The 27824-nt window shown below is 29.6% G+C and overlaps 1 protein-coding gene and 1 long non-coding RNA gene across 2 annotated transcripts; both read right to left on the reverse strand.

Moving 5' to 3' along the window:
- Positions 1 to 219: 219 nt before the first annotated feature.
- LOC136969859 (CD63 antigen-like) lies at positions 220 to 27824 on the reverse strand. The gene is made up of 7 exons (XM_067264151.1): positions 27531 to 27824; positions 15088 to 15273; positions 11152 to 11226; positions 8295 to 8390; positions 4169 to 4297; positions 607 to 690; positions 220 to 529 (listed from the first exon to the last, which is right to left on the reverse strand). Exons 1-7 carry the CDS (start codon positions 27591 to 27593, stop codon positions 464 to 466), a joined length of 699 nt encoding a protein of 232 aa, XP_067120252.1. The 5' UTR covers positions 27594 to 27824; the 3' UTR covers positions 220 to 463.
- On the reverse strand, positions 4509 to 5640 carry LOC136969860 (uncharacterized). The gene is made up of 2 exons (XR_010879883.1): positions 5410 to 5640; positions 4509 to 4991 (listed from the first exon to the last, which is right to left on the reverse strand). It is a non-coding gene; the product is annotated as an uncharacterized lncRNA (long non-coding RNA).

The raw sequence follows: 27824 nt of genomic DNA on the forward strand, positions 1-27824 counted from the left end.
TGAAATACTTTATTAAAAACGTTAAATTGTTTAGCATAGAAAAAGTTTGTTTTACAATAAAATTTTTCAAGAGAAATTTGATGTATATATTTGTTACATAAAATATTGTAATAAATTTTAAAAAAATAAAAGTTTATCATATAATTTTTTTTGAAAGGACATTTCAGGTTTCACTATATTTTTATAATTTATGGCATCTTATATTTAGAAAATCAAAAATTAAATCTTTTATAATTTATTCAACATTTTCATACATTAACAAGAGGCAGTGTGCAACTTTTAAAAGTTACGCATGAACAATAAAAAGTTGACATTTTGAACAATATTTGTCCTCAAAGTTACTAGATTTGTAAATTCTGGGAATAACAGATATGAAATTTACATTTTTTGCAACATTTTTTAAGAAACAAACCAATCACCAGTAATCAATAAAGTTTTAAAACAATTTTATGGCTGATGACTGTTATACAGTTTCATATTCTTTCTTGATTGACCGTGCAAGGCAGCAGCCAAAAATCATTCCCACCAACTGAAATTGGCATTTTAAATTTTATTGAAACATTAAAAATTATTTGAAATTAATTTGAGAATCATACATTAACATACCTGTAAGAATGCAATCACAAGGGCTGCAATTCCAATTTTCCAACTGTATTCTTTTAAAATCTTTACAATTTCATTGTAACACCCCTAAAAATAAATTTTAAGATGTGAAAAGGTGAGAAACATCAAAAAATGATTTTTATGGTATTTCTTGATTTCCACATTTAAAAACAGACCTAAAATGTTGATATTTTAAAGCAATAGCCACATTAAATTATTAACTTAATACATTTACAAAATCTTATTTCAGTTAGTCTCTGAATTATACAACTATAACTTATAATAAAGGTTTTGGTACAATTTTCAATATTCTTTCTATAAAATTATAAGGTAATTAATTACCTTCAATATAATGAAATCAACTTGGATCAGAGTAAGCCTACATGATAATGGTCTAGTATTACATTTTATGTTACTCTGGCTATTTCAACATTGTCTCAGATTATTTAAATTTTTGCTACAGTACATTCTGCTTAATTGGATTACATTGGGAAATAGATCATTAGGCACAACTATGCAGATAGTAGTCTACCTTATCAGGATAATATGAAAAACATGTTTGCTATAATAATGTATAAAATAAAGAGATATTTACTAAAAGATGAATTATTTAAAGACAATGTTTGTTTTAATTACAATCTTTGAAAACATCAGAAGCAAAGGTGAGCAAGCACAAGGAGAGAACACTTAATTTGCTCACAAGGCATAGTGTGGTTATGTTGAAATTTTTAAATGATAAACATGCAAATTTTATTAGCCCAGTATACTGACAAATAAATTTGTACAGTCCAAAAATAGCAACTAGCTAAACCAAGAAAGATATAGCATTTTTAAATCTTAATATCTCAAACTGCTGTAAGTAGCCCAATTTAGCAACCTTGATTGTCTCATTAGGAATACATCTAGGTAGCAAGCAGCTAGTAAGTAGCCAATGTGAGCATCCATTACATATGAAACCAATTTTGCCATCGGTTTGCTTAGCTATTTGCAAGTTTCTTCCAGATACCTCCTGCAGAATCCAAACTGCCTTGGGAAAACAGACCAGATCAAGCACACTAAAAATTGCCGTTTCTGTTCCAATCTACCTTCTTTTTGGGCCTAGCAAATCTGAGAATATCTGTAGAATATCATTTACTTTAAACTTTCTACAGTGCAACTTATAACTGACAAACTGCAATGCAACTAGAGGCACACCATCAATAGCTTTCCTATCAAGTATGATTGTCAATATCGTAAATAGGGAGCGAGTAGGTGCAAATTTACATTATATACATTGATTTCTTTTTGTTCTCTGCAGTTTGGCCCAAATACAAATGCCCCAATTAAGTAGAATCTACTATATATAAATTTGTTTATCTTTTGAATATATTACATGATTTTGTAATATTGGCATATCATGGATATAGTAGCAATATTTTATTAGTCACTCCGAAGTTATATAATGTCAACCAGAATAAGTCCTGAAACATGCATGTCAAAGACAGATAGTACTGATATGAATATACAAGATTTTCCGAAATGAATGTTATCATTTTAAATTACTCTATGTAATTATCTGAGAAGTATGTAATGTACACCAATTAGAGTAACTGTCCAAGTTTCATTTCTCATCTGTATTCAAAATGTCTTGTTGTACTACTCTGGGAAGCATTGTAAACAAAAGTGTCAACTTCACAAAAGAAGGCATTGTGTTCTGCAGTTTGCAAATTTGGAATCATTCATCATTGTGCAACATGTGTAATTTGCAGGAACTGTAGAATTGTGGCTCATATGGGAGGAGTGACAACAGATATGTTGTAGCATGGGTAGGAAGAATTTGAGTATTGGTGGATGTGTGCTGAGTAACAAAGGTGCATAGGCATTGAGAAATTGTGGTGAGTGAATATACAGGGTATATGAAACTTGGTTAGTTTTCCGATATTTTAATGTAAATTAAACAATTTCTAGATAATAATTAATATAACTACAAGAATTTAAAATGGTAGGATTCTTTCTGGGAGACCCTGTACTTTCCATTGTAGACACTGAATTGTCTTATTATAATGTAACTGTTGAAATATTATCTGCTAAAAATGAAATAGTGCATGGGTGTATACTTTATACTTTAAGTTACTTATTGCTGTTGATTTTTGGACATGGTGACAGTGTTTTATTTAATGATTTTTAAGCAATTCTGAATTCAGTTTCTATATTCTTATTCCATTACTTTGTTCTAATAGCCTATTGAAGAGAATGTAAAATGTAATCAAAAGTACTTACAATTATGTTTAAAATAATTTTTTGTTGTTTGCTCTTATTTCATCAGTTACAATACTGTAAGACCACACAATACTTACAGTAATACATTTTTGTGTTCATTATTAATGTTTTTGAATATGAATTATTTCTTTAAACTTTTCTCATCACTAACAAATAGGCATAAGCTTAGTGTTTGTTTTTGGAACATTCAATTTACCTAATAAAATGTAAAATTTATGCAAGTTTAAAGTTAGAACAAACAGTTAAAATTGTCAAAATTTATGACAAACTTTGATACATCAAACTGTTAATAACAAAAATATTTTGTATAATCAGTCATTTCTGCTGAGCTTATAAGTTAGCTCTCATATTTTATGTCACATTCAAGTACTGTACACATCAATTCTATTTAGGCAATCTTGTAAATTTACCACAATCTCACAACTGAGTTAGAATGATGCATTGATCACCCAATTAACTGTCTTTTTACAAAAAAATTTATTAAATTTAATTAAACTTCTTAAAATTAAAATTATCACCTTTTTTTTATCTTGGCTGTTTGAATCAAATTAGGTAAAAAATGACATCCAGACAACGTGAAATGTAATATATATTATTACAGGTATCCCTTGTATTACATGTTTAACTAAAAAACTTTTTTCCCTCACAAAGCCTATCAAACTAAATCAATACAACTTTAGGAATGTATCTAATTTATTTTTAAAGATTTGTTTCCAATTATAACTAGTGTAATTGAATAGTAATTTATTCAGATTAAGAATCAACTTATACAAAAACCAGGTTTACATCATCTTTTTCCCACTTAGCTTCACCTTTTTTCCTCCTTAAAGATTCTGGGTCAGTTGATTAATTTTCAACTTTTAAAGAAATGGCTAAAACTGAGGTTAAATTATAATTTTAAAAAACTGAAATCAAAAACAGATTTCTTTAATTACAGAACGATTATGATGATAATGTATGTGGTGACTGAATCAGATTTATGTGCACTGTAATTTATTTCAGTATGTACTTTAATTTTTTTGAAATTATGAAATTTTTTGAAACTGATATCAATATATAACAAGAGATACCTATACTTTTATTTGTTCATGGCATTTAAAAATATTCCAACATATACTCACATATTCACATTCTCAGTGTTTGAAAACAGTGAGAAGTTAATTTTATGAAATTGTATTACCATTATGAGAAACTGAAGATCATCGTTTAACGACTAATTATTATTCAATGTTTTATAGTTATTCAATTTATACAATATACAAAAATTCTGTTACTTTAAATTAATTTAATAATAAATTATACATACATCAAGTCGAACATTATCACCTCCCATTTGACATGTTGTTGCATTTGTAAAACAGCATGAATCAGGTAGTTTAGGTGAAGGAAAGGTTTCTTCCCAATCTTTTGGGCCATCAATACCACAACAGTTATACTACATTTAAGAGACACTTATTAGAATGTATATCATAATAAAAAAAAACCTGAATTTTCAAATGAAATAAAAATTATAAACTTTATTTTAAGATTATTGATTTACAAGGTGTGATAATTTAATTCCAGGACTGGTTGTGTAGCGCTGCAGTGTCAGCATGCAGAAACTTGTTTAAGCTTGTCATAATAGTTCAACCATCTGGCAACATGTCTTTCTGTACTCCATTCACATATTGCTGTGAGAAAGTGCTATCATGTTTTTGTCATGGAACAAAAAGTGAACATTAAGTTTTGTTACAAGTTGGGTAAAAATGCAACAGAGATGTATGCCCTCATCAAGCAAGTTTATGGGAATGATGTCCTATCCCGCTCTCATGTTTTTGAGTGGTTTGTGCGTTTCAGGGATGATCAGAAAGACTTTGAGGACAATGCTCGCCCTGGATGACCTCAATCAGTTTGAACACCAGAAAACATCGAAAAAAATCAGAGACTTGCTGTGATATGACTGTTGAATGTCTATTTGAATGATAGCGGAGACAACTGGTATCAATCTGGAGACAACTCACTTAACACCAAAGATTTGGGCAAAAGAAAAATCTGCTCCCACTTTGTTCCGCATTATCTCACTGAGGACCAAAAGTGTCTCTGGCTGAAAGTGTGTCAACAGTTCATTCAAGATGTTGATGATGACCCCTCTTTACTGGATTCCATAGTAGCAGGTGACAAAATGTGGCATTTCCAGTATGACCCAGAAACCAAGAGACAAAGTATGGAATGGCGCTCACCTCAATCTCCACGGCAAAAGAAATTCTGCTTTGAAAAATCGAAAATGAAGGTAATGCTGATTACGTTTTTCAACAGCACGAGATCATTCACAAAGAATTTGTTCACCCAGGTCAGACAGTTAATAAGGACTATTACATAGAAGTTTTGGATCGACAGTTGAAGAGAATTCATCGGGTTAGGCCTCAGTTTGCAGAAAGAGGAAGCTGGTTACTGCTGCATAACAATGTCCGCCCTCACACTGCGACTGTTGTCAAGGAGTTTTTGGCCAAACGTGGCATTGTGGAGTTGAGCCACCCTCCATGCAAGGCGACAAATCTGGTGAGTGACAATTTTTTGTTTCCGAAAATCAAAATCACATCGAAGGGATGAAGATTCGAAGACCTGGAGGACATACAGTGCAAAGTGACCAAGGAATTGAGAGCTGTCAACGGAAGTGACTTTGCAGAGTGTTTCAAGAACTTGTACAAGCGTTGTGAGAAGTGCATTGCCCTCCAGGAGGATTACTTTGAAACATATTAAAAGGGTTTTTCATTATATGATCTTTGTGTCCTTTTATTACCCCAGTCCTGGATTTAATTGTCACATCTTGTGTATAAGTAAAAATCTGTCATATAATTAAAGTCTTAATATCATCTAATTACACATTACAATTGAACTTAAAATGTAATTCACGAGTTGATAAAGAATCATCTAATTAGTATGACACAATAAAACCACAGTTTTGGAAATCATTTAGATCAGTCAAGAAAGTCAAGAAAAATCTAAAATCTATAATGTAGACCTTCTAGCAGAGCTACACTACTAATGCAAATTTGTGGTATCTATAATATCTGTCAAAGTTTTCATGTCTTTTATTCCACCAAGAGAGTCCAACAGAATGAAGCACTTACAGCTTTCATTTATGCATATGACGCATACATTTCCAGCACTTGACTTAGACCTGATGTTGTCCTGAGTTTAGGGCCTTCTATTTTAAAAAACTGCTTTAAGGAATTACAATATACATGCATTTAAATTAAATCTATTAAATTGTCACAATCAAAACTGACAGTTCTACTTAATATCAACTGTTTGGTACAAGTTCATTGAAAATTGTATTACATGTTTCAAGACAAGAAAAAACCTTACTGTAGATGAACATGTTCCCCAAGAAAGCACAGTACAAATTTATATACATGACCAACCACAGAAATATGAATTGAGACGGGCTTTTTGTTGATGTTAACACACACCCCAAAAAAGACACTGAATCTTTACTATTACTAGAAAATGTTGTCAAACTCAAAAGCACCATTTTATGAGATGAAATTGTTGAAATGCCAAAATAATGAAATCTTGATTGTTTAATAAGGTAAAAAATAATAAACAAATGTGCTTATACTAAGTTCTCAATATAGCCAAATGAACAAAATGGGAAAAAAGCTAGCAGGGTGTTCAATTCTACTATAAAGTGTTAAAATTCTCAATGGAATTGCTTAAAAATATTCAATTAGAGAAGGAACACTAAGATAACCTGTATACATTTTGGATAATTTACTTGTGAGCACTATGATGACCTCTTTACTCAGACTTATTACACCGTCACTGGACACAAGATCAGCCTTAGAAAATTGATTTATTTTCTCAAAAAAGTATGCATTTCAGACCTTAAATCCCTCAGCTTTTTTTTTACTAATATTTATGAAATTGACACACAAATATTTCATAAATATTTGTAAAAAAAAAGCTAATGAGGAAGATCCAAAATGCATACTTTTTTGGGAAAATAAATAAATTTTCTAAGGCTGATCTTGTGTCCAGTGACAGTATAATAAGTCTAAAAGTAAAGAGGCCAACATAGTGCTCACAAGTATATACCAAGGCTAATTAAGAAGCATATTATAGTATTTTGGATAATGTTTTTAAATCAGACAGCAATCAATGTTTGGGTTATCTACAAAATCTACAATCTTAGCATTCTTTCCGGGCAAAATTACAAAAAAATACAGAACAAGTTGTCTTCAAGTTTTGTTCAAATGCAAACAAAACACTGAAAATTCTCTGTTGTCCACAAAGCTATCTGTGGGAATGGTTAAGGAAAGTTTCTAGTTACTTATGCTTCTTGTGTTAAATAAAAAAAGTTTGTTGCCTATAAGAAAAACAATTAAACTTGAACCTAAAAATAATTATTTTAAAAAGGCAAATATTTATTAAATTTTAGTACAGTTTGCATCTGAGGCCTGTTTGACCCACGCTGGTCCTTATAAGTAGGCAAAAAAAATACCAGTCCCAGAGTTAAAACTAAATTTTTCCACTTTTATTTCATAACTGCATATATATAAACCATATAAAATGAATTATCGTCACAAAACAATAAACTAAAATATCAAATAATTTAAAATGTCTTCTAGTTTAAATTACACTGAAGTGGTCAATATCAAATACAGTCGACTCCTGGATAACTCGTCACTCATGTCAATTTTTTGTGGTCCCAGCCGACTTACATAGGCATTAACCACTTGCCGTCCGGAACTTGGGTCCGGACGGCAAGTTTTTTAACATTAATGTTATTAATGTTAAAAAACTCAGTTTACTCGACATTGTTTAACTAGTCATCACTGGATAAATCAACATACTTTTTCTGTTTCACATTTTTTAGAATTCTGATAAGTCGACTCCCTCCTAAAAAATGAGTTCACACCACACAGCTTATTGTACAATGTGAACTCATTTTTTCAGGAGGGGATTCGACTTATCAGACGTCTAAAAAGTGTGGAACAGAAAAAGTATGTTGATTTATCCAGTGGTGACAAGTTAAACAATGTCGAGTAAACAGAGTTTTTTTTAACATTAATAACATTATTGCCTATGTAAGTTGGCTGGGACCACAGAAAATTGACTAATTAACCTACGATGATGAGTTATCTGGGTGTCGACTTATGCGGAGTCGACTGTATTTTATATAAAATTTTATGTACTATCACCAATAAATTCAATTAATAAAATATTCAATTCATAAAAGGTTGTGCTTCATGTGCATTACATAAATAATTTTTCTAACAGCTATCTTTTACATAAAATAATGAAAAATCAAATCAGCTTTGTATAAGTAAAATCTCTCTTTTCTAGAGTTTTACTCTTAAATATTTAATAAAACAAATCACTTGCTTAAGAATTTATTAAATATTGTTTAATAAAAAGGTTTATTAAACAACATAAGTAAACAATCTTACCGTTTTCTGTATATTATCCCAAAAATCTTTGTCACTTGAATCATTATTATATTTTTCCAATATTTCTTTAGAAGCCTCCTTTATATTTTCAGATATCTAAATTATAAATAAGAATATTTATAATAATGAAGATGATGACATTTATACACAATTTTAATTTAAAAATAAAAAATATTTCCATTTAATACTTGTAAATGTAGAATTCTTTTATGCATGAAAATTTTTAATCTTAGTTGAGTTTTTTTTTAATAACAAATATCCTTTAAGATGGCAGTCTTTTTATTTAATAAATACGTTTTGTTCATTATAAAATCAAAATTATCTGATTTTTCCTGAAGAAGGTCAATCAACTGACTGAAAACATTAGAAGTTTAAATAAAGACTGCATCTTAAAGGGTTTTTGTTGTTTGTTGATTTGTAAGTGCAAGTAGAGAAGAGTAAATTTAAGTACTTTAAGGTGATTTTTCTGCTTTTAAACTTCTAGAAAACAAACATTACAAAAGAATTTTTGTATATAAAGTTTTACAATAAAAGAATAAAGATTGACAATTTTTCTGTAAATTTCACATTAGAGTCTTAATTGATTACATAGATGAGTAATGTTCATTACCTGTAAAAATTAATAACTGGATTTTTAATTTTTAAAGGCATTAAAAAGGTATTAAAACGTATTTAATAATTATTTTTCAGGATGTAATAAGTTTTTAAAAATTATTACTACTACTTCAATCTAGAAATGTTTCCGAAAATAGAACTTAGCTCAATGTATAACTTCCAGACTTTCCAGACCAACATCAAGCAGTGTTTGCTAACTACCATTACTGGCAACTGTTGAGTTAGTAAGAAACTACTTTTATTTTTTACTTACCTGGCTGTTATAACAGAGGGAAAGTGGCAATCTGGCAAAAAATGACCTCCTCTAGATTTTTACATTTTTGCATTTAGGACATCTTGAAATGTCGAGAAGTGCATAAAAATTCAAGGGCAATTTCTGTGTATATGGATGCGTGTGTGTGGTGTGTGCGTGTGTGGTGTGTGTGGGGCATAATTTGGTTCAACCTGTTTGAAACTTAACTCCTGTGCTTTTTGTCAAAAAGTTCTAAAATTTTTCAAGGAGGTTTGTTTATTAGGAGCATTAATGCTATTTAATTTTGGTGGTTAAAAGTCGAGGGAATGGGGAGATAATGGGGTCATGTGTATCCCCAGTCAGATTGGACTCAATGGTGATTTTACTCATTGTTAGCATTTACACTTGTTTATATAAAACTCATCCTCAAAATTAAGCTTTTTGCCATTTTATAATAGTCAAAAATATAAAAGTTTTTAAAATAAAATATGATAACAGTTGTCAGCATCAAAATTTTAAATGTTTCCAGAAAGTTGAGCAACTTGTTGCTGTTTATTGTAAATTTTGAGAGATAGTTATATGTTATATTCTATGAGTTTGTTTTATAACATACTCCATATCAGTTGCTTGAATTAGGGTTAAAACAGCATGGTCACCAATTTGACTGACTAGGACATAAGCAATTTCCTTGAAAATTTTCAGGACTCCAGCAGCCTATAATAGAATTCTATATGTAATATTATAGAAATTATATATGACAGTTATATAAAAACCATTATAATATATGAGAGAAGATAAAAGTGTATGCTTATTGTCATATGTAGCCATTACTGTGTTCATAAAAAGTGCTTTAAAATAAAAACATTTTGCAAGTTATTTGTGTTTGCATTTTTAACAATTTAAATTGAACCTGAATGACAAAAATACAAAAAAAAAATCAGACTGAAAATGGTTAAGAATTTAGTAAAAATTCACACCCGAACCAAATTATCATTCTTAAGTGGGTAAAATACAGAGAAAAAAAAAATCAGTTTGAAATACTGCAAAATTTGAGAATATTCCACTGACTGAACATTTTCTATTTTCTTTATATTTTGAAACTCAAAATTTGAAAGAAGAAATTCAATGAATCTTGTATAAAGAATAAATTTTTATCATGCAAATGCTTTCTGCATTTAGTCATTCCATAATCATTTGATAGGAATCTCCTACTTTTAAATATTAAAATCTACAGTTAAGGAAAGCTATAATTTTCTAGACCCATCATTTAATTTGAAGATTCCTTAGTACATGGGATGAGTTGTTTTTGTCTTTTCACTGTTAACCCAAAACTGACTTGTAACAATAAAAAATTTTTCCTTCACAGCAAATTTCAATAATATGGAATGCTCTGATTTATTCTTTCACTTATTTTTTAAAAAATCTAGAAGTGTAAATTAATAGCTTAAAACAGTTATTGAAACTAAAGAACAGAAAACTATGGATTAAAAATTAATGCATATTTTTTTTAAAAAAAAGTGCAATTTCATTATCATCACATTCTCAAAAACATAAATATAATTAAAATGTTCAACCTTAATTTTAATATGTTGTTTATAAATGAAATAATAATAAACACAACACCTTCCTTACATCTTTACAGCAATAATCTATAACAAATTTATTTTAACAGTTGTTTATTGAAGATTATTGCTGAAAAGGTGTAAGGAAGATGTGTGTATTACTGTAACAAAAGTTTCAGCTTTCCAGGATTTCCCAAAAATATTTATAATAAAAATGATAAAATGAAGATTTTACTTCATGATCAAAATACAGAATGAATTATTTTCAGATTAGCAACTATTTAGCACAGGATGAATAAGACACCAGTAAAGTTTTTATCGTCAATTAACAAGTGACAGAACACTTGTATTAACATAAATAATGACATCATTCTTAATATGAGATTTCATAATGATTACTAAAATAAAATTATAACTAGAGTCCAAAAGAAAGTTAAAAAAAACTTACTTTATTTCTGAATACATAGGCAGATATTCCAACAGCTAATTCAACAATGAATATCAAAAATATGATAACAGAAAACTGAAAAGAAAAATAAATTTTAATCATATTACTTGAAATTCTTAATAAATTTAAAGATACTATATATAAAATATTTATAAACAAATTTGTTCTTATAATCTCTATACATACTAACTTTCTACACACATACTCTCACAAATATACTAATATTTTATATTGCAAATATAAAATTAATTAAACCAATTTATTTTCACTAAAACAACTTCTCGCACAATCCCCAGGAAGGATGAATCAATAAAGTAAAACCTTTTTTATATCCCAGTACGAACAGATTTAGACAAAACTAACGTTTTCGACTATTATCATGATCTTTGTCAGCAATTGAACAGTATAAATTCGAAACTGGAATTTGAACAAATTGGCAATTGGTGCAAAAGGTCATACATCTATTCCTACCTAACATCCTAGTTTATAAAAGGTATGTGGATGACGACATCGTCATTCTTTGGAAGACTGAGCCCAATGTAAATGATTTCAGATTCCATGAACAACAACCCATATGGCCTTACCATCAAACTGAAGCAAAAGTGACACAAATACACACTTCCTAGATGTCAACTTTCGCCTGGACGCAGACAGAGTGCAAACCAGCGTACGTTACAAACCTTGCTACGTACTAATGTTTATTCCGTCGAACTCCGCAGACCCCTTTTCTTACAAGATCTCTGCATTCCGTGCGCTAACTAGAAGGGCATACACGCACCACACTAGATGGGAGGATACTGCGGCAGAATGAAAGTATATTGAAAACATAGCGATAAAGCACACAGGTAAAGCCCAACGATACCCATAATCATAGTAGCAACCAATCATGCACAGTGGTGCAATACAACCAACACCTAAGCTCAATTTATAAAGAAATTACTACCCGTAAAGACACAAAGATTGCATATAAGAGATCTAGCACAGTATATGGGCTGTTGCGCAATGACAAAGACAGGACAGAGGAAAGTTGTGCACTGGGTGTCTATATGGTTCCTCTCAGAGACCAGAGATTCCAGCAAGATTTAGTATACATAGGATCCACGAAGCGCTCACTAAGCAAAAGAATACAGAAACACTGGTATGATATTGCCAACCAAAGGCATACCACTGTCCTAGTTGCCTATGCTACAGACCCCAAAATACAAGCCAACCTCCATAAGGCCAAATTGGTGAAAATGTCAGGTCAGGTTGAACACCTTCGCAACCTGGAAGCGTTAGAAATATACAAAGCTGGCCTGGCTGGCAACTGTATTAATCGCAAAGGATGCCGCTAATATTTCGGATGCATGAAGGTGGTGCTATGAATAAAAACAGGAACAACACTAACAGGTAGCTAACATTTCTACAACAGTAATTACATCTTATTTATTTGTGGTGATATAAGGATATTTTATCACTTTAGTAGCACATATGTTGAAAATTATTTTCCAACGTTTAAATATTTTGGAATTTAAAGTAATTTTAAACAGGTTGTTTGAATTTCAGTTTCGAATTTATACTGGTCAATAGCCTGACGAAGACAATGATAATGCTCGAAAATATTAGTTTTAGCTAAATCTGTTCATACTGGGAAATAAAAAAGGTTTTACTTTGATTTATTTTCACTAAAATTGTCAAATAATTTTTTTATTAACCCCTAGAAAAAGGTTAATTCCATTGCAGAAATAGTTAAAATATCTCAGCTGTAAGACTATTGAGATTAGCAAACTATCCCATTCAAATTAAAAAAAAACATATCAGGTTAAACTTCATTGAAATCTAACTCCAATCATGTAAACATAGATCATTTTAAGTGGCAGCTAACTTTACATATCAAATGGTCATAGAAAAAACAATGTTCTTGGTCTAAGCATCAGAAGCACAAATATATGAATACAGGATGGATGAAAAGTAACTAGCATTGAGAAATTGCTATAATTTCTATATTTCTAATGCAAAAATAATAAAAATTATTTGACATTAACCTTATTAAATGGAAACATGGATGCATACCTTAAAATTCATTGTGGGCAGTGGTGCCATCTGCCAATAACACATTATCCTCAGATTGATGTGGACTGACAGATGGATGTGGATTAATGCATACACAACAGAACTTGAAGCCATTTTGCTACAAATGACCATTCTTGATTGGTTCTGGATGAATTATGGCATAATGTCCCTTCACCATATGCCATCATCTCTGGACAATAACTACTAATTTCTACACCTCATAGCATACAGCAGTCTGCACTCACCTCCATACAGATAAGTGGTCGGCCATCTTTTTTTGCCACCAAAAGCAGCCTCTCTCAGTCACTGCCCACACCACCAGCATAAGAATTATAAAATTCCATTGATTGATGTATATGTATACATAAAATTTATTATAATTCTCTTGTATATTTTAGTTGGCATAACTTTGTAAAACAATATCTTCTAACCTTCTAACTGGTAATCAGGTTAGAAGATATTGTTTTATTAAATTGTATTACGGTTACAAAAATTATAGCAATTTCTCAATCCTAATTACTTTCACCTACCCTCAGGATTAATAAATTAACACAAAATTTCTCAACCTGTGGTCTATGATGATAGGCAGATGTTCCACAGAGAGACTTAAATTAATAAAGATTAAAACTTTGTTCAATGATGATTCAATTTTAATAGTTTACTTCCAATTTGATTAGGTTTCCATAACTATTAAAAACATGCTTTTGGATTTGTTATAAATGGCACAGGATGTCCCAAATGTTGGTAATACTCACATAGGTTTAAAAAATTAGGCCTACATAACTTAGTGACATGTAGAATTTTTTCAGATATTTTACTGGTCCTTAGGTTTAAAAAAAGGATGAAAAACTGCTGAATTAACAAATAAAACAGCAATTTTCTTCTTTAGATTTGTTAAATTTGTTCAATATAGAAACATTTAAAATTTACTTTTCATGCTCTGTTAAATTCATTTGCTAATTATTGTATAATACATTTGTATAATTTATAATTTTTGATCATCCTATGAAGGATTGGAAGGTCTTGTTTGAAAAACAAATGCTGAGAAATTAAAAAAGAATTAGTTATTTACAATAAATATTCAAAGTAATTTAATTACTTATATCTTTAAATTAAAACTAATTTTCATGTTTATTTAATAAATAATTTTGGGTATACTATAGATTACTCCCTATGGAATTTCGTGTGTTTGGGTATATATCTGAACTCAGGGGACCGAGACGAGTTCAACAATACTTTACTTTTGGATCGGAGATGAAAAACAAAAAAGTTATACTTTTTTCCGGCGATCGCACGATGATAGGGAGTCGCTAAGTCGGCCTCGCTATCGCGATCGGGAGTCGCGTCGCTTGCCGTTAAAATTGCCTTTAGTAGACGTTTCCCCCTTTTTTACTTTGTTCAAGAACTACCGTGAATCGATCACTAGTTTAGCACATGGCGACGTGTGGTGGCGCCCATACGAGAGGTCAGTCGGGCCGCCATGTTCGCTGCCGTAAGTAACATTAACCGAAATGGCAATCGTGCGATGATCAGAAGTCGCGTCGCTCTCTCCGCTCCGTATCGCGTATTTAACGCTCCGGGAGATGACCGTAGTCCGATGTCACGGTTTTGCAGACTTTACCGCAAGATGGCAATACTAGCAACTTCGGTGCTGTCTGCATGAGAGCATTAAAAAAGTATGGTAACTTAAAAAGTGTGATAACTTTTTTATTTTTCGTCTCCGGTCCAAAAATAGAATACTGTTGAACTCGTCTTGGTCCCTGAGTTCAAATATATAATCAAAGTCCTGAAATTCCATAGGGAGTAATCTATAGTACACCCATAATTTTTTCCTGAAAATAATTGAATCTATCAGTTAGTATTAAAATATAAAAAAATACATACAGTCATCAGCATGCAGTAATTTTCCTTTATGGCACCACAGCAACCAAAGAAAGACAACAAAAGGACAGCACATCCCAAGACAATTAACAAAATAATTGGTGCATGTAATTTTGAAGAAATTTTTGAGAACTCTTCCACTCCTCCTAAAGCCAAACTGCCAATGACTATAAATACGAGGCCAAATAACTGCAAAAATTTAATTTATAAAATTAGTATAATTAGATAATCAAATATTAACTTACAATTTAAAATTTATCATCATATTAACATAGCATCTGTTTACATGTTTTAACTTTGTTAATACTGTATTTCCACCAGCCCTATTTTACAAAGAAATACAGTAGAGCATCATTTATACGAATCAATTGGGTACTGGGGTTGTTCGAATAACTTAATTTTTCGGATAACCAATTATATAGGAAAAAATATATTAACCTATCCCATGTTGAAATTTTTCTCCATTGTGTGTCGCTTCGTGTTGAATTTTCGTTGATGTTAAGCCTAACGTAAATTTTTTAAATAATAATCGTGGCTATTGTATCATTAAAAATTGTTTCTTTATTTTGTACAAACAAAATAAATATATTGAAAAATATAAAAACAAAAAAATTATAGTTTGGAAGTTAATCTAGTATCAAAAACGTTTAATTCAGCATGACACAGTCTGACTGGAGCGCTTTCAGTTAACCGACATTTTGATTGATTGGCTTTCGGATAAACGATGCTCTACTGTATTAATGTAGTATTATTAATGATGATTTCAGAATGTTTATATTTAAAAACGTATTTTATTATGGCCAAAATAAAAATTGTATCATGCACATCATATAATATAGCAAACTAATACAACATGATTAAAATTTTAAATCACACATTAAATACCAAATATTCTGAAAAATTTTACTTTTATTTAAAAAATAAAAATATCAATTTTAACATCTAATTAATACTAGTATCATTTGTTATGTGAAAAAGTCTTAATAAATAAACCAACAAAAGTCTTTCATATGTAAATTTCCTTATTTCAATGATATGTCTCACTAAGGCAGATTATCTAGACTAGTACTAGATACTAAGTGACAGGGAATTGCCTTTTTTCTAAATTCTAAAGATCAGTGCATTCCCAAAATAAAATATTATATTACACTAGAAATTCTCCCATCAAGCATAACAGAATATTTTTTATGAAAAAATAGAGATTGAAGAATTGAGTGTTTCAAGTCGAGCTTGACATTGTTTCTGCAGTCCTTGACAAAGCCATTCTTACTCAATGTTGCTCAAGTCAGACTTCACAGCCTCCATTTTTTTTTATTACATTTTTGGATTCCTCATTGCAATTAATCCGAAAAATAGCAAACTGTAATAAAAATCTATCAATGAAATTGAACACAGTTCTGTAAGCCACAGAGACTTTGCTAATGCTCCACATTATATATAATCAAACCAATATTGCATCTTTACCTACATCTATTTCAAATGAAAACTTTTTCAATAAATACTGTAAATTACTCAAAAAATTTCATGAAAAAATGGAAATTTACAACTGAAAAAAAATTTCAGATTTTATCAACAACTGTTTATAGAGAATATTTTATACCTCCAGGAAATTGTTGCTTCCCCAGTCATTTGATAAAGGAAAGGTTATTGAATGAATTAAACAATTTGCAAACACATTCAAACATTAGTGTAAAAGATGTCAATACACTGAAAGAATATTGAGTATCTCAGTATGTAGAAAAAAATACAACAAACAATAAGTAGGACTTTACACTTTATGGAAGAAATGCCTTTGAATATTTACCAATTTAATTTGGGAAAACAATTTTGTAAACTGATGATTTTCTTGAGAAATTCTCAATACTGATATGTCATTTAAGCTTTCGTTCTTTTTTTTGTTCATACTTCATACTGAAAATTCTAATAGTATTGATAACAGATTTAACTGCATCGAATCTTTTGAGAAACACATTTTCTTCAAAAACTAAGCAAATTTTTATTACCTTACTCATTGTTTAGTCTGTGTAGATAAGATCTTGTAACTGAATTTTCACCCAATTTCCAATTTAGTTGAAACTTTGCATAAATATGTATTCCCAATGACAATACATTTCTTTAGTTTGTAAATAATATTTGCAAAATAATTACTTAAACTACAACAATTAAATTAATTACATATGACAATAGTGAAGAGGACTAAAACTAAAAATTTTTCTTCAGCTTCTATAGTATTCTTGGTATTATGCAACCAAAATTAAAAATGTGGGGTATTTATGTTTAGAAATGATGCCTAACACTTATTTTTGATCATATATCAAGAATATTATAAAAGCTAAAGAAAATTTTTTATTTTTTAGTGCATTTATGTGAATAAAAGCATCACATTAGTTTTTCATTTGTTTTTTCCATTCATACCAGTTATTGGTTCTGGTTATGTAGTTAACTATAGCCTGTTGTGGTGTGGTGGTGGTCATTTCCTTAAAATTTCTTTTTATTTTTATATAAACAAATTTTTGACTAAAATACAGTTGCTACAATGAAATTCTGTAATAATTATTAATGTCAAATTGCAATAAAAATTATGGAATTGTATGTTTTACATTTTTATCATAATAGTTTAAAAATTAAAAAAATTGGTTATTAGTTTTTATTTTTTCCCCTCCCTTTTTACAATTAGATTGTCCCTTTTATATTTTAAATAAGCTGATATTTAAATATTAAGTTTGAGTTTGGTTGTGAAATATACATTATACATAATATTTACATATAATCATACTCACCAATATATTTTAAGCCATCAAGTCCAAACTTTATAAGATATTAATCATTACACTTATAAGGTAAAAATTAACAGTACTAATATCAATTAACCTAGGATTAACAGTACTAATCAGATTATAAGGAATTTCAAATCTGACTCAGTCAAGTTCCTGATATAACAAAACTGGAAAATCCTACTTAAATGAACTAAAAATAAATCAGCTAATCAAAGAAAAAGTATTGTTGGTACAGTATGAATATAAAGCAAACAATGAAAACAAATATATTGGGATAAAATGAGTGTGAAGATAATTTTGTAATGTAGCAGAGCTTAATGAAAGCACTTTGAACTAAAAATAAGTCAGCCAATCAGAACAAAAATGTTGAATATTACCTGTTTTGCAAACGGTAGTCTCCAGTTAGCACCAATTTTGTTGTGGTTAAAGCACAATGTTTTCCAGATTAGATTGGGATATGTTACTGCTACTATTAATTAAATGCTAAGTAATTTGGCCTAGAAGTAGGCATTAAATGTCATCTCTTATTAAATTTAATTATACTTAAATTAATTAATTTAGAAAGTTACCATTTAATTATTAATAGCAGCAGTAATATAACCCAATCTAATCCAACAATTTTGTTTGCTTTGCTTGAAAAGTTATTTGCTAATATTACTTTCTGTAGTGTTGCAAAATTAAGATTACTCCAGTATTGGTACTAGATCAGTGATGGTAAATTTTTCTGAAGATAACTAAATTAAAAAATTTATTTTGACCTAACTCCAGATCACAGATCAAATATTTTCATATTTGATGTTTATGAACTTAACTTTTTAATCTATTTCAAAAACAGATTTTATGTAAGTGTAATGATGATAATGCAATTACAACAGAAACAAATACTTTGTTTAATGGGAAATCTGTTTATTTGATAATTTTTCTATCTGTAGTTCATGAATTCAATAAAGGTCTTTAATACTTTACAGAGCAGGTTTAGGACCCCAACTTTCACACCACATATTTAAAGTTTTGAAATTTTTTTTTTTTTATAATTTATAGAAGCCTAACACTTTCAAAATATTGCATGGATACCATGAAATCATCAAGTCATGGGTTTGCCATCACAGTGCTAGATGACAGATATGTCTATTGCAGACATTCTCAAATTCTCTCTCTATAAAACAGCATTTAACCTTGGATGTGGGAAGGCATTTCCAGGAGTGTGAATGATAACAATAGAAAGGGTTTTTTTAGCCTTTATATATATAATTTAACATTTAAAGCTGTCTTATTCTATATAAATTTGACTCAATTGTTCTGTGCACTCTCAACTGTGAAATGGGATCATCATCACCTTTTGTATATAAAAACAAAAGTGAGAAATTGCAAGTGATGACTTACATATGGCATTTAAAATAGCCTCGCTTCAAATATTTTATTATAAGCAACAATAATCTAGCAATTAAACATTGAGATGGTTTTTAGGGTTATGTATACATTTTTCAATAAATAGATTTGCAATAAATTAATTTCATAAGAAAAAATATCTGAATGCAATTTTCAAAATGGTGAGAGACTGTTTTGAGATTCAAGCAAGGTGTTGATGGCTGAAAAAAAAGTGAAGAAAACGGATATACAATAATAATTTTCATGTAACATCTATGTGGATAATGTGTTTTTTTTTATACATTTGCTATTAAGCTCATGCCAAGAGATAAGTTCGCTCCCTTGGATCAGAATTGATAAGGTTAATACTTAGTCAAATTATAGCCCAAAATAATCAAGCATTTAATGATTTCATTCTATTGACTTCTATTTGGAGAGAGCAAGATATTTCAGTGTCTTATATAATTATTTCACTAAACTAACAAAAACAATATACAAAGAACATTTCAAGTCAAAAGCTTTTATCATCATATTCAAAATAATTAATGCAAGAACATCAATTCACTAAAAACAGCAAATACTGTATGTGTTCCTTTTAATAATACAAAATGTGTGTCTTATTAGCTCTGGTGCAAAATATTCAAAATGGCAACTAGCATAATTAATTCATGTGTGGAACAATGCACTATGACGAAATTTCTTGTTGAAGAAAGTGCTAAACTGGCAGAGATCAATAGACGAATTTAAGCACTATTCTGCAACAGTAACACATTTACAGAGTATAAATGATTTAAGGCACACCATTCTCTGAATGTGACAATCCCAGCCCAGATGGTTTGACACCAATATCTAAACATTGAGCTTCTGATGTTTGATAATCAATGGATAACTTCTGCAAAAGTTGCAGCACAGAATATTCTTTTTTTTAGGCATTGTATATACAATTATTAATGACCACTTGCACCTCTGGAAGTTAAAATGTGTATAGTCCAAAGACAACTTTCCTCTTTTGACAGGAATAATTTCAAATGTACATACTTCAATTTGAAGAAACATTTTGGAAAAAGCCAGGATTTTCTGCTCAAATCACATGCATTGAAACTTGCACACCTCACAATGTAACAATTCTTTCTATTCTGGCAGAATCCAGGCACTTGTGAAACATTGAAAACATACACAAACGTAGCAAAGGATTAAACTGAGAAGTAAAAGCTATTTCCACTTGTTTTGCTGCTCTTATTCTGTACATTAAAAATTTGCAATATGACTTGAATATCCCTCAGATTTGCAAAACCAACTTATCTTTCAAGTTTAACATTCAAAATTCTATATTTAATGGAAAAAAAAAAAGAAGTATTCGCCTACTGTATTTTCTCCCAATTTGCATTCAACAGGCTTTTGATTAATGATTGGAGATGGTTTCAATTGGATTTAGCCAGTATATATGGTTCAATTCAAAAATAACATCAAGGCTTTACTGGAGCCACATTACAAAACAAATGAGAGTGCAAGATCTAAATCTATACGAAGAAAATCTATAACTAAATGTAGAAAATTTAAATTTTACCAATTATAGTTCTAGCACAGAATTGAAAGGCATGAAATTACTAAGAAAAAACTTTCTTCAATCATGAAACTTTAGATTTTTCAGACTTTAGAAACTTTAATTCATAGAAATAAACTAATAGTCCTACTTATAATTTCAATGAAATTCTCTATAATTAAGCATACATGTATAGTCACTATTTTATCATAGGCAATACTACTAAAATTGCTACTATTAATAAATTATTACAAGATGAACTTCTAAACTTTTACATAATTAATACATATACCGTATTTTACGGACTATAAGACGCTACAGACTATAAGACGCACTTTAATTTTTAAGCATTTTTTTTTTTTAAAATACACATAAAATACATATAAGATGCTACGGACTATAAGACGCACCTGAATTTTGGAGGCAATTTTTCAAAGAAAAAAATGCGTCTTATAGTCCGTAAAATACGGTATATATTGTTTAGAATCATTTTTAATCTTGTATTTTTAGAAGTTATTTAAAAAATTCAAACTTTGTTCTAATTCAAGATCTTTTCCACTTATTTTTTTTTAAATCTCATTTCAGATCTTTACTTAGAACAAAATTATTAAATATTTTTCAACTAGTTTATTTTGCAAGAAAAATATTTTGTTTATATTACTATCAAACTGTCACAAATCTATGAAGGTATGGATCAAATGTTCTTATTTCATTAAAAAAAAACTCTGCATTAAGAGAGAAAAAAGAAAAACTAAACATCTTCATGTAGGCATTTCAATATTTTTTCATCTTCAAATTTTGATGCAAATGGTGTGCTATATTAATGAGCTTTGCAAATGGGTTAATTTTTCTGTCAAGTCAAAAATTGTCATCTACAACTGTTTGGCATCACTATTTGGAAAAATAATGTAAAAGCAATTGTAAAAGGCAACATATACCATTTCAATAAAAATTTAAATTTTAAACTTCTTTGAAACCGTTTTTTCACCATATTAGTGATTTTTTTTAGAATTGACTTAGCAAAACATTTTAGTCACACACACAATCTTTGGTAACAGATTAAGCTAACTAAATAGCAAGTTAATGATAAAATTCAGTTTATTTTTTGTCAAATATGTATTTAATTTAGTACATTTAACTAAAAACTAATAATACAAGGAATGTTACAACTAACTAAAGATTCTCTCATTTAATCTTAGACAAAATGCACTTGATTAAAAAGGTATTTTTTGCCTGACAAACTTGAATTTACACAGACTATGGCATGAATATTTCTATTGATATTTTCAATTAATATTAGGCTTTTGTCTAAATTATTAAATTTATTGTCTATTACTAATAACAACCCCCATAAACAGTTAATAATAAATATATCGTTGACACTCTGCACAGTCAACTGCATATTTGATTATAAGGATACGTTATGTAATATTTTTCATAATTATTTAATCTATCACTACATGATTGGTATCATTTTATTCCTTACCAACTGTCATGGAATTGTGATTTAAATGATCAGTTATCAGAATCAATCTTTTATAATTCATTGAACTCTAGAAATGCTGAAGTTTGACAAAGGAAACTGAAAAGTAAAATCATAATTCAAATTATTCTGTTGAAATTCATTCATTTTTCAAATAAAATGTGATACATGGAAAATTTTTTATTGGAAATATTGTCAGTAATTTCATGAAATCTGGTCTGACTTCTAATAAGTTAGTAAAATTTAGTAACAAGTTAGTATAAATAGTGGGTTATATGTTGTCTTTCTGTACACTTTTGTTATGACCTCTCGTTCTATGGAACTCACACAACCCAGCACCTTATAAAATAAAAGTGTTCCAGGCATTAATAAAGAGAGCCTACACACACTGCAGCAAACCACAAGACAGAATGAAAGAATTAGAGTACGTAAAAGAGCTAGCCAGGCAGTGCGGTATCTACCAAAATACGATAAGAGCCATCATTAACAAAACAAGAATAGACAATATAGATAAGGTTGAGCAGGAAATAATGAACAAATACACGGTTATGGACTACATGGCTCCTTTAAGCAATATTTACAACAAAATAGGAACAGCAACAAACAAGAGTAATTTTTAAAAGAAATCCCACAGTTTACCAAATACTATGCAATGACAAGGAAGAATTAGACCAGAGCTCAATTCCAGGGGTATATAGGATTCCGGTTCACGACGAAAGGAGACATACAGAGCTACACTACATTGGGGCAACAGGAAGATTGTTAAAAGAAAAACTGAAAGAGCATGAAAGAAACGTGTGTAATGAGTAACTGGTCACGGCCCTAGCTATGTATGCTATTGCAGACCCGGAGGAAGTCACTGTAGATTGGCAAAGGGCTAAAATAATACAAAAGATCCATGACAAGAGGCACTTGAAATATGTGGAGGCATGGCAGATATATAAGACCTACCAAGAAGGACTCGCAATAAACTTTAGTGTGTCCAGTAAAATATCAGCTGCTTGGAGAGCAAGCATAATTTTGAATAATAATTAAGAGACGAGCCTAATTATTTATTCATATATTATACTTATTTATATATTATTATGCATACTAGCAGGTAGGCCCGGCATTGCTCGGGCAAAAGTAACAATAGCGAAGATTAAGATTATTACGTTATAGTCACAAAAGAAAAAGTGTAATTTCATCAACAAACTAAGTATTTCTAAAGAAAGGTCGAATTTGAAAATCGAATGTTCTAATATTGTTCGATTTTCACGACGTGTTCTGATTATATTGTTCGATTTTCATCGAATGTTTTAAAGAAGAAGGGTTGACAAAAACCGAACTAATCTGTTAAATTTGAAAATCGAATATGTTCTGACATATTACCCTTTTCTTTTTTTTTTCTTCAGCGCCCGTAAATCTTGCACGTCGCTTTCTCTTGTTTTCCATTGTTACTTAACACTTTGGTTAATTGCTTAAATTTGGTACCCTGTGTACCAAATTTCAACTTTCAACTCCTAACCGTTTGGACACGTCTCGATAATGTATATAGAAGCTTTAATCCTGTCCCTCCCCCCATGGAGAGGAATTTCGAAAAATCCCTTCTTAGTGTGCATTCTCGTGACATACCCTAACTGTGTACCAAATTTCAACTTTCAACTCCTAACCTGTTTGGGCTCTGCACTGATTATTATTATTATTATCATCAACTCGTCTCGATTATATATATAGATTGGTACGAGTAACATCACCGTTTATAGGTATTTATATACGAGCCTGCGCAGTTAAATCTAAAGTTAAATTTAAAGTTAAAATTTATAACGTTCCAGAACAAACATTCAGTTAAAGAAAATCATTTTGATTTGTATTCCTGAAGGTCTTTTAAAAAGACCGAAAACGTTTGGAATTAGAAGGCTGCATTTTAAAGGTTGATAGGTGTCGAGACGGAAATATTAATTAATGCAGTTAAGGAAGAATGTAAATGATCCTTCAAGATCAAAAACAATAAATGGTTCAAAATAAAATTAGGGAACATTGATACAGATTTTGAAGTTCAATTAGCAAAACAATTCATGCTAATTTTTAAGAACTATGTATTTAATATAAACAATTTAATTAATAATAAGTCACACCTTCCACACTATCTCCAGCAGTTTAATAAAATTTAATGAAAAAACGTTTTCAGTTACATTAACCAACGTGCTTCAGTGTGGAAAGTGACTTCTTATTGGTAGGTTCAAGTTATGAAAATAGTTTAAAATTAATATGCAACAAAAATCTAATGTAACTATTCCAATTATATATATAATAGGGCAAATTTGCTTAAAAATCTTGCCAAATTAATCATGCTTTATCTCTGTTCTGGGAATCATTCACATCCTGTAAGGTTGTATTTCATTTTTATACCCTCATTCTTATAAAGGTAACATATGAAGAGTGGAATGATTGTACTGGTAAATGTTGGTATTGATTTCTCATTGTTTACAATTTTTAAAAATTAAGAAATCATAGTTGGTTATTTCTTTTTTCAGTCACTTTGTTACTTTACTAATACTAATCACAAATATATTTGCAATTATTCCTATGAGGCTGTATTACTAGAGAAATTGTAAAAAATGCTAAAAAAAATCCATACTACATACTTACATTTACCCCATGGAGGTAAGATAAATATTGTGAGTGGTAATTGTAAATCTCCAGTTTGTGTTTAGGAATATCTGTTTAATAATATCTCAATATCTGTTTAACAGGAGAAAATTATGAACACCTAATCCTGAAAGCAAAATAAACTGAAATCTCATTTTTAATAAACAAAATATTAAGTAGGAGCATAGGACCATATCAAAGACATTCATAAATAAAGCATTCCTCGAACTTTAAAGAGTCTGCACCATATTTTCAAACTGCAATGTACAAAGATTTGGGTAATTGTAAATTTTTCTCCCTATCAACCTTAAATTTTATCAGCTTAAATGTATCCTTATTTTAGTTTAATACAATGCTTATACTATCCAGGCATTTAATTTAAAAAAAAAAATTTAAACATGTTAACAACAACCAAGTCTAATTTTCTTATTATAATTTTTAGCTGAAAGATGAGACCTAATCAGAAATAGCATTTACTTTTAGGAAAAAACCAAAAATCTCATTTATGCAGTGAATGTGTTAATATCGTCAATATAAAATGCTTTTAGTTTCCTCTTATAAAAAATAATTTAAAAATAGTTCTAGAATACTGTTCAATTTTTCCATTTTTTTTTTTAAATCAATTTTTGCAAATCATTCAGCACTGTAGAAAGGAAGTTTTGAAGTCATATCTCCAAGGGTCTTTCCTGGATCTACAGTTCTTTTTGTTTATTTGTATAGAGATGGCCAGCAATCCTAGCAAGATTCCAACAGTGGATTACAGAAAATATTACTATTACTTTTTTCTGTATTTTCTTCATATTAATAAAATGAAAAGGCAGACTATAAAATGAAAAATTCAATTTCATAACTCATCCTAAATTTGTTACATTAAGTATGAATGAAATGATAAATTAATTGCAATTTGTAATTTAATAGTATATATATATATATATATATATATATAATATATTATACTACACAACTACCTGATATATCTGTATTGCTAAATGATCAGCCAGATTATCTATTGGGTTTTATTACAACTAATAACTAATACAGCCTGCTAGATAATACTACAGAACATTTGGTAATTTAATAGTATCAATTTAATCACAATTATATTTGTTGTCATAATCTATTTTATTTAAAATACATTTGGAAATTTATAGTTTTATTTAGTTCAACAAGAACAAACAAATGTTAAAATTGCATACTTGAGATATTACTTTTATCATTTGTTATTTAACACAAAATAATATGATTTCATTATTGCCAGTTAAAATAATACTAACTTTAAAAACTAGAATTCTTTTTGGTATATTTTAATATACAAAAAAAAAAAAAAAAAAAAAAAAAAGCAGCAGTGGTGGCAGAGGGAATTCAGTAAAACACCAAACTGCAGAGGTAAATGTAAATCTTTCTACTACCTCTATATAATTTGATACCTTAGAACAGGCCTGGCCAACCCATGGCCTGCGGGCCGCATGTGGCCCGTCACGTTAAATTGTGTGGCCCGCTAAGCGATATTTATATAGCTATTAAAACTTTTGTTTCCCATTATGTGTACACCAAAACAATTAAATAAATGAAAATTTGCATGTGTGACTGTTATAATGCACAAATGTGAGTACAAATTCTTGGTATAACAATAAAATCTTATTCATTTTGTATTTGTTTACTTTTTTAAAAGCATGTTTTCCTAAATTGTGGACCACCGTAATTTTACGTGTGATCAAAGTGGCCCACAAAACAATTTGGGTTGGCCAGGCCTGCCTTAGAAGATAATACATGTATTATGATGCAGTTTGCTTGTGTCTTTTAACCTTTCTCTTCAGACATGTCTTTTATTATGATCATCATGAACTTGGCAAGAACACAATGGAATGGCCAAATGATTAGACACAGATCTGACATATCCAAAAACCACCTAAAAGGATAATGTTTTTGCCCAATCTGAACCCAGATTCTCCAGAACAATGAGCCAATGTCTTTGTCTCAACCATCCCAAGTATGTACACATATATACATAAAATCACATCCATAGAGCTTGTTGTAATTAGTATTATTAGAATTAATAATTAAATGGCAATAACTTATCTTCAATATGACCCCCCTCATTCAGAGGTAGAATTTTACCATTTTATTAATTTTAATAAATTGCTAGAAGAATAAAACACTTAAAATTTCAAAAATATTCAAGTCTATCCTTAAAATTTCTTACTATATTTCAGTTATAAAACATTATCTCATTATTCTACCACCAAAGATAATACAGTATAAGCTTATCGGATTATTAGTGAATTATTAAAAACATAACCTCGATAGTTATGAGCATGTTAACTTATGTGAAATGTAAAGTGAAACTTAATACAAGTATAACGTTAATGGTTTCCAATCTTTTATTGTTTGACGCAATTTCCAAAGACACCCGACAAAATTTCGAAATCGTCCCGAATTAAACTAATTACTACTTTAAACAGGACGAAATTAAATCATTTAATATTCATTAATCTAAAATTAAGCTCTTCTAGACGTTGTCAAATGATCTATAAAAGTACTCAGAAGTTTTCATAACTCAAAAAACAATTTTTTCCGCGAAAGCATATGACAATTTTTTCCGCGAAAACATAAAATGACGTAGATAATATATAATAGTACTTACCACAAAAAGAAAATTAAAGAAAAATGTTAGATATTTAATTATTGACATTCCTCCGTGAACCATTTTGATTTATTTCGTCGAATACTTTAAACTTTAACAAAATATGTTTCAAACTCAGACAAGAACGAACCTAGAATAACTTGTAATTCTTCCGCCGTACACCCACCAATTTATATTGCCAACCCGCTCGCGTATTACTACGCCAAGTATTTATCAAATATCTCGTAGCAGTACGGAATAAAGTTTAAGCGATAACTGTATTTTATCACATTCGAGTATCTATACTACATTAAA

This window comes from Centruroides vittatus, unplaced genomic scaffold (genome assembly GCF_030686945.1).
Source record: "Centruroides vittatus isolate TY-2023 unplaced genomic scaffold, ASM3068694v2 contig_1824, whole genome shotgun sequence".
Taxonomy (NCBI): domain Eukaryota; kingdom Metazoa; phylum Arthropoda; class Arachnida; order Scorpiones; family Buthidae; genus Centruroides; species Centruroides vittatus.

Bases quoted from the DNA above. Each gene is read 5' to 3' on its own strand.
- LOC136969859 (XM_067264151.1), bottom strand. From the start codon at position 27,593: ATGGTTCACGGAGGAATGTCAATAATTAAATATCTAACATTTTTCTTT. The intron at 11,227-15,087 runs GTATGTATTTTT...TTTTCTTTTCAG, and splicing joins ATTACTGCATGCTGATGACT to TTTTCTGTTATCATATTTTT. The intron at 691-4,168 runs GTATGTATAATT...ATTTATTTTTAG, and splicing joins GTGATAATGTTCGACTTGAT to GGGTGTTACAATGAAATTGT.